General features: G+C 47.8%; 1 protein-coding gene across 1 annotated transcript in view; it reads right to left on the reverse strand.

The window, feature by feature from the left end:
• Nucleotides 1-13,472, reverse strand: part of LOC104831981 — a 30,983-nt gene that overhangs the window by 11,319 nt on the left and 6,192 nt on the right. The window contains exon 2 of the mRNA XM_010567917.1: nucleotides 2,495-3,345. Within this exon, the coding sequence (XP_010566219.1) occupies nucleotides 2,495-3,345 (851 nt within the window). The remainder of the gene's footprint in view (nucleotides 1-2,494; nucleotides 3,346-13,472) is intronic.

Consider the following 13,472-nt stretch of genomic DNA (forward strand, 5'->3'; position numbering starts at 1 on the left):
GAGGGAGGCCTGGAGGACATCAAGGGACATCTTCATCCAGAGACTGAATCCTTGCTCGGGTGTGGTGTGCTGGCAAGGAGAGTGCTGATGGCATTGCCACAGCCACCTGGGCTGGGAAACCTCAGCTGCTCTCCTCTTACTTGGAAGTTGTATTCCCCAAACCAGCAACAGAACTGAGGAAGCTGCTATCACCTATAATTAAATAATGCTCTCACCTGGCATTAAATATAAGCCCCTATAAGCACTCTTGCATCTCTGTCAACATGAATTTAATGCAGGAGGAATTGATTTGATGGAACAATTTGGTTTGCCATGTTCTTTGCCAAGCAGAGTGGGAATATCTTGTACTGGCCTGCTGTCTTTCAGACAACATTGATTGCATTTCTAGGGGTATCTGAGTCCCTAAGATGACATCAGGCCAGACAAGAGATTGGCTCCTAAGTACCATGTTGTATCTTGAACAAGTTACAGGCAAATGTGAAAGCCACAGAGTATAAGCCTGGAGCAGAGCCTCAGCTGGGGTGAACCAAGAGGCATCCATCAACTGTGTGGGCAGATGATCATCAGGACATAATTTCTGAGGGGGGGTCTCACTCTGTCCTGCCTCTGTTGTATGACAGTGAGAACAGGTCAACATTGTGCAGGTTTGGCGAGGGCAGAAGGCTCTGCAGCTGCAGGAGGGCTGTGCAGCAGCAGTGGGCATTTCTTGCCCTAGTCAGCTTGGGTGCTACCTGGCATCCCAGCAGTTTGAAGAGCACTGCTTTTGAGATACAGCAGCCTGGAGGTGCTCTGTGAAGAGGGACAAACTTCCTCAGCATCTAGGTCACAGCTGTATTTATACAGCTCAAAAAACAAACAAAGAGAAGTGCTCTGGGGCACAGAGCTTTAGCACTCAGCCAGTGAGGATATTAAAAAGGAGGGGAGATAAGCCACCAAGAGTTTCATTTCCTCTTCAGCTTCTTCTAATTTATTCTCTTGTTTATTTAAATGCTCTGCTTTAGGAAACTGAGGCTCCATTTCACAAAGGATTTAAAGGAATTTCATGGGCAGCCAGAGCTGTCAGACAAGACCAAGCTGGCTGCAAACCCTCTGGAGTACAACAGAGAATTTGGGTAGCTTTTTATAAAGTCTCCTTATATTCAAACTCTCCTGCTCCGGTCCTTTTTTGAACTCTCTGCCAAAAGGCCAGGTCGCTGTCTGTTTGGGAACTGTGCAAAACAGACGTCTGTCTTCTGCCGTGTGTGAGACAGGTCTGGGGAGGAAGAAGGTGCTCCATTGGATTGTGTGTTGCTTGTGCTGCCTTGGTATGCAATGTTACCAGAGGTGGGCCATCTCTGACCTTCCTCACTGCTTGGGAGGGTTTGGCATGCTGAAGAGGAAGGCCATCACCTGATGGTTCAGGGCCCGAGCAGAGAAGTCATGGTGAAAGTATATGCACAGCACACAGCACTTCTCATTTGGCTTCCTCCCACCCATCTCCCATTCATCACTGTTGCTGCAATGAACACCCCAAAAAGAAATCCCCGTTATGCCCTGTTTGATATTTTTGGTGTGTCTGTATGACCCTCTTCATCTAGCCTGCCCCGTCCTTTCCTTTTGCTCATGGGGCTTTTTGGTCTGTCTCTCTATCAAGAATCAGCTCCCCCGTTAGATCTTTCCATTACTGGTTCATGGAAGCCACCACAGCAGGCAGGCAAGGCAGCGATCTGTCTGCGTGTCAGCAGCATGGGGCTTCAGTAAGAGCACTGGAGTGAGTGCTTGCCAGCATCCACTATGGGAGAAAGTGCACAGAAGGGCTTTTTATTCTCCTATCAGTTGCAGGGAGTACCCAGCAAGGGGGAAAGAGTAGAACAAGGTGCTGAAAATATGCCTTTGCAGTTTGGTCAGTCTCAGAACACAGGAGTTTCCATCACAGCTGTGCTGGAGGGTTAAAATGGGCTCTCCATCTCTATCCCAGCAAAGATTTGAATTTGTGCATTAGTTCCCTGCTCACTCATTATTCGAGAGAGCTGGCTCAAGAGGACAGGACAGGCCTAGACAGGAATGAACTACCCCTTAGACAAGTTCTTTCCAAACTTCGGTGCCCCAACAGCAGTCTAGCTGTTCCCAGGAACAGGAATAACCTGACATTGAAAAAGAAACTATGTTCTGATCCCTGTCCCACTTATCAGAGGACGATGACTAACCTCATAATCTTCATTTTAAGACCAGAATAAAGTCCATGCTCTAATCTAGGGCTTTTTGAAACATCAGATTTCCATGAGCTGTTAGTCATCCTTACCCAGACCCAATATATGTGAATTACTTCAGAATTTCACAGCTATGAAAAAAGCCCTTAAAAATCAATTGCCAAGATTTGCTGCTTACAACAGCTTCAGGGGAGATTTTCTAACTCACTCAGATGTGTCCTAGTTCGTGACAGAGGATAGGACTTGAACCCTGACTGAGGTATTGGACCGGCCTAACTGTAAGATTCAGTTTAGGTGTTTCTTACCTCACTCAGTCTACAGCATTCATCCATGTATTCATTCAGACTGTCGCTTGTGGGGTACTTCTTCAGCTGATGTCCATGGATCTGAAGGTCTTGCATGCTGCCAAAGTTCTCTGGGAAATTGTCAGCAATTGTCTTTGGCTCTTCTATGGAAGGTGGGGTGGGAAGAGTGCTTTCCCTAGGAAGGTCTGTCTCTGGAGTAGCTTCTTTTTCCAGATATTGCCTTTTGCTTTGGTCAGAATGTTCATCGGGACTTTCTTCTTGAGGGACACTGAAGTCTTCAAGGGAAGCTGTAGGACCCTGCACAGCATCTGCCTCCTGGCTGTAGTACTCAGCTTGTTTTTCACTCTCTGGATCTTGGTGGCTGACTTTTCTGGCACACTCTTTACATGTTCTCATTATCAGATGGTCAATTTCTGGAGAAGAAGAAGTGCTAAGCACACCTGAGTCACAAAATGAGTCTCTGCTGTGAAGCACAAAGCTCTTCTCTGAACCCGTCGGTGTTGATGGAGAATTAGCCCCACTTGGCAATTCAACCCCCGAGTCCTCAGATTCAAATTTGGAGAATCTATGAAGTTGGCACTTGGACTCGAAGGCACTGAGGTCAGGCAGCGTGGCTACATAGTCTGTGCTTGCCGGGGCATCTGCATAGTCTGGATCTGCTGGTGCGGCTGCTGCATTCGGATTTCCCTGACAGTCCGGTGGGAGGCTGACACCAGGGAGACGGGACTCTTCTGTGCAGGCTGTGTCAGCTGGAGCCTCTGGGTTTAACCCTGGGTTTTGAATTCCTTCATTGCTCAGTAACTTCATATGTGTTAACACAACTTTGTCCTCAGCAGGTGGGCTCTTCTTACCTGCTTAAAAGAAAACAAGTAGAAGAAGGTCACAAGAGGCCACAAAACTCAGTGTCTAGTGCATCTCCTGAGGAATGTTAGATGTAAAACTGTCTATAGTAAGGTGGTAGAGGGGGACAGCCCTAATTTGTTTTTGTTGAGCTGTATGAAGCTTTCTTGCAGGCTTTGCTGCAACAGAAGTGTTGTCTTTCATAGCCCCAGAGTCCTTCAGGTGGAGTCTTAAATACACACAGAGCTCTGATTTAGTAGATAGGTAGAAAACACATGTAGCCAGATGACTTTTTAGTGATTACCTGTGTACAGATGCAGAGAAGTACATGTTCTTTCAGCGTGATAGACATTAATTTAAGGCTAAAATATTTCCTCTGATTAAATGTATTCTGAACCAGCAGAAAAAAGGGTAAAATGAAATCCGTCTTTCTGCAGGCTTATGTGAATTTTGGGTTGCAACAAGCAATTTGCAAACTGTTTTGTATTCTCTGCAGTATTCTCTGCACACATACAGGTGATGAAAAGCAAGTACTGATAGGAAAAGCAAACAAGGCACTGTAGATCTTTTTCGCTCCCTGTATGGTTTTAACTATCAAGTAATTTCTTTAAATGAACTCTTACCTTCTTTGTAAAGAGAAAGGAGACGGGGGGGGGGCAGCTTTGTTCATGAGCTTTTTGCACATGGACAAAGACTTGTTTTCACATCACAGTTATTTCACACGGTAATGTGGTAGAACATCTCTGCATGAAAGGCTGATCTACAGGAGTTGATGATCTGCCCCCAGGTTTTCTTACTGTTTTTCTGAATCTAATATTTCACAGGGAAGACTTCTGGTTCACACTGGCATGAGAGCCAGTGTGAAAGCTCTGCATCCACCCTTTAGTAAATTGCAAATGTCAGCTCCAAATCCATCTCTTCATGGATTTAGGACCAGGAATTGCTGCAGTACAAAACTTCAGTTTTTCCCTTATTAGTGCCTGACCCAGAGCACCTCAGAGGGCTACAATACATAGACTTTTCAGGATATCTTACTTCCTACTTAATTTCCTTTCATTCCCCTCTCCTACTTCCTTCCTTTTTGCCTGACATCAAACCAGCAGCTGCTTCACAAACTCACTCCTGGTAACACAATTATCCCTAAGTAAGCAGGGAAGGCTGGGACCCCATGCCAGTGGTAGAGCAGGGAGAACTCTGCTGTGCAGTCCTCCTTCACGGTAACCCAGGAAACTCCCTGTTTCAGAAATAACCTGTTTTCCAGCCTTTCCTCCTCCACCTTGCTTTCTGCAATGTCCACAGACAAGGGAGACTTTTACTCATTAAGGCCAAGCTAGCTATTACATGGATCATTTTCTACTTTATTTAAATTCCTTCTATTTTATCTTCAGAATGTCTTGGGATACCACTGAAACATGCCCTTTACTGTTCACAGGCAGCCATAGATTTAATATTTTACACTGGATTTTCATAAAGGGCTGTCAGTGCTAAATAATCCCATCTGATGGGCTTTTTGTGGCACTTGGGCACATAGTGCTTATAACCCTTACAGAAGATCTTGTTTATCATATAGAGAATTGCACCCACCTCCCTTGGCAGGATTCACAGGTACCTCTCCACTGTAAAGAGCCACATTTGGGACAGTCAGTGGCAGACTGTCAGCAATGCAACACCAATACACTACTGTGGTGGGGGGACAAAAGAAAGACATTGCCCACAGAAATACCACAGGAAAGCTTACCAGGAGCTGCCTGTGCTGGGCTGGGTAACAGCCCTTCCACTCTTGGGATGAGCATGATGGACCCTGAACTGAGAACAAGGAGGGACCCTGGTTTGCAGCTTCACACACAGCAAAATGCCACTTGTAAAAGGGAGCTTGGTGCCAGGTTTTGGAAGGAGGAGCTGGAGCTGAGTCATTACTGATTTGGAGTGAAGAGGATCTACCTGATCAGCTGCAAACACCTCTTGGCAGTGAGAGGCAAAGTGTATCTGCATGAAGAATGAAAGGCTAACAGGCTCTTCTGATGGCATCACTGCCCCAGATGGCACAACAAAACCACTGGGAGTCAAGAGGAGAGCAGTTGCATTGCTGCACTTTCTTTTTAAGAACAAATCATACAGCTGTCACTCTTACCAGGAATTACTATATGCAATGGTAGTTCCTTCCCACAGACTCTGATCGCCTTCACTTATTAACCATGCCATGCTTTCCTTTGGAGATTCTCTTACTGTCTTTCAATCTGCCCCTTTTTTTTCTTGCTTAACCAGTTTCACCTTGGCCTACACAAATATTTCTTTGTCTGAAATCAGGAAGCAGCGTATTAAAATGAGGTCTTGCCAGATGCTTTAATTTGTATCTTTTATGACTATGAAAGCTACAATGTGTACCAGAAAGTTTGGCTGGGGTAGAAAAAATAAAAAATGAGATGAAATCTCTGACCCTCTGTGTGAGGGTCCCCTTGATGTCAACAACTCCAGTGCTGAGAAAGGTCTGCGCTCTGGATAGCACAGTCCTTTGCTCTCCCCATCCTGTGGTCACTAGCAACATTGCATGGTTTCACAATTTCTTGTTTATCTGTTCTAGGCTGCACACCATTGATCTCGGCACTGGCAGGTCCTGGTAACCACAGTGTTTGAGCACTTCTGATTTATCCTCCCAACCCCTTGCAATGATGCAAAATGTTATCATCCCCCTACCACAAGTTCAGAATGGATGCAAATGATGGCAGAATTTTGCAACACACTTAGGCACCTCATCCTCATTCATTCAATGATACTTTCCCATGGTCAATGAGGTCATCTGTGCTACAGTGGAGAGATCTCCCATGATTAAGGCAGTGACCTGAAACTCAAGTTTTTCTTGCTGCACCTCACTGACGGAACAGTCTCTGTTAACTGGGTTAGGGAATGTAAACCATGGGGCTTCCAACAAGCAGATTGTTTGTGCTACAGATCTTGAAAGAGCATAAAAAAATGCTCAGTTCTTTCAAGCATATTGCCAACAAACACCAGAATGGTGCAATTAAAGCTCATCTGTGCAACTACCAAAAAAAAAAAAAAAAAAAGCTAGCCAGACCCTCAGCTGCTATAAATTAGTTTATTACCAGGGTCCCTAACAGAATTGTGTCAGCTAATTCTGGCTGAGGACTTGGCCTGTAAGTGCTTTGTACAACAATACCAGGGGCCTGGAGCAAAGCAGGGATGATGGACTCCTGCCTGGTGCTGGAAGGAGTGTGCCACAGGGGTATGGTTACAATGCTGTGCGGAGGTGTGAAGAACTTCAGAGAGCTGAACAGCGGCATTAAGGTTGGTAAGATGTATTTACTCGTGCTGGAGGCCAGCCAGGTTTGACACTGCTGCTCCTGGGAAATCAGCCAAGATTTTTGTTGTTGTTTTTTTGTTTCTTTTCCCCTGCACTGTTTTTCCACACCCCTTCTAGGGTGGGGGTAAGGTACCGAAGGATGCTGTTTTCAGGTAGCTGGCTGGGACACTGGTATGGCAGCACTGGAGGGAATGGAGTTGTGTGTGCATGCTTAGGAATCAGTATAGCTTCCTGCAGCATCTTCAGCAGTGTGTGCCCAGGCCAAACATTGTCTCTGGTTAACTAGTAGCCCTCTTAAAGGGTTATATGGCTTTGTAATCACACTAGAGATAAACAGGGTTCCCTGCGTTGTAATATCAGCCTGTAACTGATGGTGACTAACTATGCATAACTGCGTGCAAGTTGCTGGATTTCCTGTGCCTGTACAGTTGGAGAATAAGACTGCTTCCAGTCTCACGGGGAGGTGATATCTGAGGGTAATTAGTAGGGAGTGAAAGGAATTGATGTGTCCCAGCTAAGCCTCTAGAACTTTGCTTTGTTTCCAAATTGCTTTCTAGGATACTTCTCTGTTGGCAGTTAGCAAAGCCTAGCTGAGAAACTTAAATCCTTGAAAGGTGAACACGCTCCCATCAGCTCCTGCCCCAAGGCTTTTCCTTCCTTGGAGTTTTAAGTCCAAGTGTATTTTTCCTGTTGCACAATAACTAGTAGCTGCCAGGGCACAGACTAGTGCATTAATATAGAGATTTCTGACCTGAGGAAGGAGGGTGGATATCTAAACATGAAATTGCTTTCAAGCAGTTTCTTTATCCCAGTAAGCTGCATGCAAGAGATGCATTTGAACAACTGCCCAGGCAAAACTCCCAGGCATTCCCAGTCCTGTCCAGGCCCAATTCCTGCAAAAGCTCCCACCTTTCTAGTAAACCAAGCCAAAGTCTGTATTCAAATCCCCATGCTCCAAAGCATTGCACTGGCAATTCTTTCAGTGCAAGCCTTGTTAAGCTCTGCTACGTCCTTGGGAGGGGTCCTTGGCTTCTGATGCACTGACTCAAGTATCATAGCATCTGATGCATCTGGCTAATGGGAGTACTGGTGGTGGGAAGAGGCCAGACTGGCAGTGGGATGAGTGCTGCTAGTGGCAGTACAGAGCTATACTGTACAGTGCTGCCCTTCTCCCTTCTGGTCTGTGCCCACCCATCTTCTCAAAATGTTCATCCTGATTTGTAGGCTACTTGGCATGGGGAGAATCTCTGTTAAACATGTGCACAATGACTGGCACAATTGGAGCCAAAGCTTTGCTTGTCTCCATCTGCCATTGTCCTACAAAGGATAGCAGCATAAGAGCCATGGCAGCCCTCTGCTTGTCCCCAGGCAAAGTTCAAGTGCATAGCGAACCCATCCACAGTGGGTGGTGCTGGCAGGGTTATGCATGGTGGCAGTCCCAGGGAGAGGCACAAGGTGAGCAGTCCAGAAATGCTCAGAGTGCCTACTCCTCTCCCCACTCCCCTCTATCACAAGACACATAACACCCTCTAGATTTAAGTCCATAAGGCTGGTACTTTGTGGCTGTAGTGTGCCACAGGAAGAGAACACCAGAAATAAATGGCATCACCAATGACTTGAGTTGATGGAGTAGCAGGGATTTCGCACAGCTGCCCTGCAAAGGAAGACCAAAGTCAAACCCCATCATTCCTACCAGTCTGCTCAGCCCTGAGCACAGGAACAAGATGCATATGCAAAGTCCCGGAAAAGGTTTTTCTGTATCACACAGAGGACCTGCACAGCCTGTCTAGTAACTCCTCTCTAGCTCCAGCTGTGCCAAGGATTAAATCCTGTGCCATGCAGGACAGGTTCTGTGATGGGGCTGTGGCCTCCAAGTAACAAACTAAGAGATGATCATCAGCTTTTGAAGAATCATTAGGCAGCAGTGACTAGTCAGCTGGAGTCAAACTCATGACCTAGAAATGAAAGGCTGCCTCTCCCATTCAGTCCTTGCATTCCCTTGTCCTTCCTTCCTTTACAAAAAAGGTGTCCCTTTAGTCCTGCCACTGTGACACATTCTCTAACACCGCTGGCAGTACAGATCAGGTGGCATTTCCCTTTCACTGCAAAGAGGGGACATTTGTTTTCTCACTAACGATGAGGTCTTGATTTCCCAGCATTTAAGAGAAAAGGGGTCACTTCCTTTCTGAAACAATAGGCATTTTTTGCTGCTGACTCTTCCCCCATATGTGCTGAGGGGTTGGGCTGGGTGGTGGGGCTGTGCTGGCACCTCCTTCTCAGCAGGAGCCCACCAGCTGGCCCCCACGCAGCGCATGCAGGAGCTGTGTTACTTTCCCAGCTGGCCAGTGGCTGCCCCTTGCATCGCCCTGTGGGCACAGGGAGTCGTTGCATGGACAGGACCCCAAATACTCACAAGAACTGGATTATTCTTATGCTGCCAAAAAACCCAAACCAAAAAAAACCCCAACAACCAACTCCCACCCAGAACCCCCCCCCAGCAACCACTACCAATTGACCCTCTGGGAGGGAAATCTATCTCCACAGTCCAGCTTTGCCATGGCCTTCCATGGGGTGAGGATCTCCCTGCTTCCTGGTGCTTTACAGGCCTGTTGAAGACCTGATCCCAGTCCTGGCAATGGCAGGGGTGCTGCCTGGCACCGTTTCTTCAGACAATCTGCCTTGCCAATGCCTTTCAAGCAAAGCTAGTCTGTGAGCATGCTGCTGTATCTTGGGCTGCCCAATTGGAGCAAGAGCTTCTCCTAAACAATTAGGACAATCGTGAGCCTAAGAATTTCTAAGGGTACCTATTGGAAAGGTCTTGTGTCTTCAGTGCACCAGTTACAACCTCTATCTACAATGGCATAGACTTGTGAAGGCTTGAAAATCACTGTCTTAGAAACTTTTTTTTTTTTAACTGGAATTGTGACTGAAAAATTCACACTCACAGAAGAACACACTCCCATGTGTTAACTGAATATTTGTGTGATAGACCCCATTCTCAAAATTTCAATTTATCCAAGTGGGGAACTGAAATGCATGTGGATATCATGGGACTATATATACAATTTGATTTGCTTAAAATGTTGAATGCAAATGAATAATTATGCCAAAGCTGAGATCTTGGACAGTCCTTGAATGAAAAGCACAAAGTTCCTGGATTGTTTGGCTCCAAGGTGCTCTCCAGTCTTGCTGTTAGTTAAGTGTGTGAAGTTCTTCCAGATGATAGTTTGGTAATATAATGTGACCAGAAATGTTATAGATCCACCATAGCTGCAGCTGGGAATGATAAATCTATATAAAACAGATGCTGAAAGAAAGATAACAGGGCTCAAGGACTCTGAGAGGCATTTATTGCTTTAATATATGTTTTAGAAAAGGAGGAGATAATTATAGCTCTTTTCAGGCATTTGAGGAGGAATGAGAGGGAGATTGATTGTTTACCGATGGATATAGTTGGGTGAACTAAAGAGGAAATGGATTTCCAAGTAGAGAGGCCACTTGACATTTTTACAGCTTGCTTCTATTCATTCCAAGTGACCTGTGAAGTTTTTGAAACAGAGTGACAGGTCTGATAGATTAGTGACCTCTGGCAGAAAGACCCAGCAGGTCCCTGCAGACCACCTGGTTTATGAGAGTTACTCGTATGGGCTGGCAGTCACCAATTTTTAGACCAACACCTGGCCATGCACATAACACCAGCTAAAGAGCCTCTCCCCCTCATGACTGCATTTACCCTGCAACTTACTTTTTTTTTATATATAGCCCAGTGGGAAAACCAGGCCAAGGATAATTTTCGTGCACAAGGATCTGTGCCCAGGTCCTCCCTGCTCTGCAACATAACAACTCCTGGCATCAGGGGGAGGCTCAGCTCCTGCAGTCACCTATGGTGCTTATTTGTGTGACTTTTTCAGTGACATGACAGCTCTCACTAAAGACCTGCAAATCCTTCTCCTTGGAAATTCCCATGTGCTCCTTCAGGAGAAAGGTTCAAAACCTTAAATAAAGGAAATGGTGCTTTCATGAGCAGCCCTGTATAATAGCAAAAGATTATTTGGCACACAGCTCGCTAATGTGTCTGAGCAGAAAATGAAAACAATGGAAACAAATATACCACACCTTGGCAAAACCCGTCTAATTTAGATCTTTCCTTGCACATCTGATTTGCAGGCCTGCCTCATATTGCAAAGGAGTGTTCAGCCAGAAATTAACTAGGAGACAGGAGGCCCTCTGCAAGGATGGAACTTGCCCCCCAGGGATGACAGGTATGTAGTAATTCAGGTTTTATTGCCTGTAATAAGCTTGGATAAACAACTGTTCAATAGCCCCACAGACCAAAGCCATTAAGACCCCGGTGCTTCAACTGAAGCCAAAGGAACTCATAAATGTATCAGAAAGGTCACTGTTAACCTATTCTTCATGTGCAGTCATTGCTGTCCCTAGGCAAAACCCCAGAGAACTGCTTCTGCTCAAACGAGGGAGCAGTGAGCAGGTGTAATCATACTCTTCGGTATGTCTGAAATATTTTATGGTTGCAATGAGAGTGGTAACAATTTTTTTGGTTTGTTGCTCTTCATGGGGCCACCCAAGGACCTTGGTGAGATGATGAGGAGGTGGTGATGCAGGGCTCTGTAGCTGCAGTAAAATGAGCTTGCTGATGTAGGAGGTCCTGCCACCCTGATGCTTCTGCTTTAACAGCCCCCCCCCAAGGAGGGGGGGAAGATCCAGCCTACACCCCTGTTATTGAGCTGACACTCTAAAACAAATTTTTAAGTCTTGTTTGGTTTATATTCTGTATCTCAAGCTGCATTCAGAGATGCAACTTTAAAGTCCCTGCCTCAAAGCTCGTAAGAAACCGCATATTCTTGGCTCTGAGTAGAGGTTGGGTCCAAACCAGGACACATAATATTTGGTGCCCCTTTCCAACCAAGGTGATTAGGGAGTGGTGTCCCTGTTTCTTATTTGGAGAAATTCTAGCTGAATGTCTTTTTGATCCCTCAGTGCTCTGTGTGATGTCTGTTCCCCCACCAAAGCTTCCACCTACCCCTATGACAGTACTGCAGTGTCTGGGGTGATGAGGGACACTTCCATGTGGAAGAGCAAGCTTCCTTTCCCCTCCTAACCCTGCCATCAGGCTTGCACTATATAGCTTGGGGGAAACAAGTTCATGGTCAAACTGCATCCAGGGGAAAAAAAAGAGTGGTTTCCACCATACAGTAAAATGGCATCTCTTCAAACACTCTCCACATCTTGTGGTGATGCTGGAGTGCTCTTGCAGCAGCACTGCTCTAGAGGCCTTCGTGTCGTTGGGTGAAATGGAGTCTCCAGACCAAACCCAGGCAGAGCAATGTGCTTCAGCAGCCCTTGCTAGTGCAGTGCCTGGCAGTTACCTGCTAGGGCACCTCAGAGAGGCTCCAGCTCGCACTGAGCTCTGAGTAGCTGCCCCAGAGTAGAAGAGCTGGGAAGCACAAGCCTGGCAGTGAGTGCCTGAGCAGATGCCCATGAATGTGGCAGCTCTGGTGACTCTGCAGGAGCTGCCTGCACTGCAGCAGTCCAAGGAGGCAGGAGTTGAGCATACAGGTGGGAAGTCAGGACCCCAGGAGACATAACCACTCCAACACAGTGTTTTGCAACATCTTTACCACCGTGCTGTTGCACAGCACACTACACTTAGACTCTGGCAAGCCCTGTCTGTAGCCACCTCCATGCCAAGCAAACCAACTCAGTGCAGCGATGGTAACGGAGACAGGAACTGCAGATCTCATTTACAGCTAGCACAAGCCAAGCTGAGGGGTAAACAGGGATGCTAATGGGATTCTGCTACCCAGGGCTTGCGATCACAAAGCCTGCAGTACTGGCTAAGGAATAAAACATACCAGAGCCATTGTGCCTGAAAAAGGCTGTCTGAGACCACATCATTTGTTTTGACAACAAAGTTACAAGTTACAAAGTTACAAGTGATCTGCTGCAGGACCATAGCTGCCTTCCCTGCACAGAGCAGGAGGGAACAGATAAAACCGCTCAAACTCGGGATAATGCCTGTTGGATGGGGCTGTACCAGCCTAGAAAGCGATCCGATACCCATTGCCGGCGCAGTGACACGCTGAGGGCAGACCTGATCCGTCTCACGTTAGCGCAAAACCCGAGCGATACCGGCGGGACACGTGCGCACAGCCGCTCAGATGCCAGTCCCCTGGTTTCCCCTATCCTGGGCAGCTCGCCCTCCTTCACGCACAGACCGCCCGGAGCCAGCGCTCCCGCCTCTCCTGCTGTCCTCTCCCGAGCCTTGCCACGCTTACAAATGCAAAATAAACCCGTTATAAAAGGAAAACAAATCGGTTCCTAGAACGCGATCCTTCCCGCCGCCGCCTCCGGGGCAGGAGCTGACCGGCCGGAGGCTTAAGCGAGGAGTGGCCCACTGCAGCCTTACCTGCGTGGGGGCAGAGGCAGCCGGAGAATAGGGAGCGCAGCATGGGGCCGAGGCCGGGGCGGCAGCCGGGCGGCGGGCCCCGGGAGCGGGGCGGGCCGCGCTGGGCCTGCCCTAAGTACCGTCTGCGCGGCCGCGGAGGGGAAGGAAGGGGGTGGCGGAGGAGGGGGTTTGGGTAGGTGTGCCGGCAGGGGCCGGGCGGGGGCCGGGGGGGCCGGGGCAGCCCCGGGGGGGGCGGCGGCGGCCTCACCTCTCCTCCAGGGCGCTCCCAGGGTGAAGCTCCGGTGCCAGCTGAACATCCCGGCGGCAGCCGCCCTCAGGGGCGGGCGGGGGACGAGGGTGCCATCGCCGCCGGCCCTCCCCGGGCTGCTGCGCGTCCCCCGGCGGGCGAGCGG

The sequence above is a fragment of the Haliaeetus leucocephalus genome, unplaced genomic scaffold (assembly GCF_000737465.1).
Source record: "Haliaeetus leucocephalus isolate CR32 unplaced genomic scaffold, Haliaeetus_leucocephalus-4.0 Scaffold229, whole genome shotgun sequence".
In the NCBI taxonomy this organism is placed as follows: Eukaryota; Metazoa; Chordata; class Aves; order Accipitriformes; family Accipitridae; genus Haliaeetus; species Haliaeetus leucocephalus.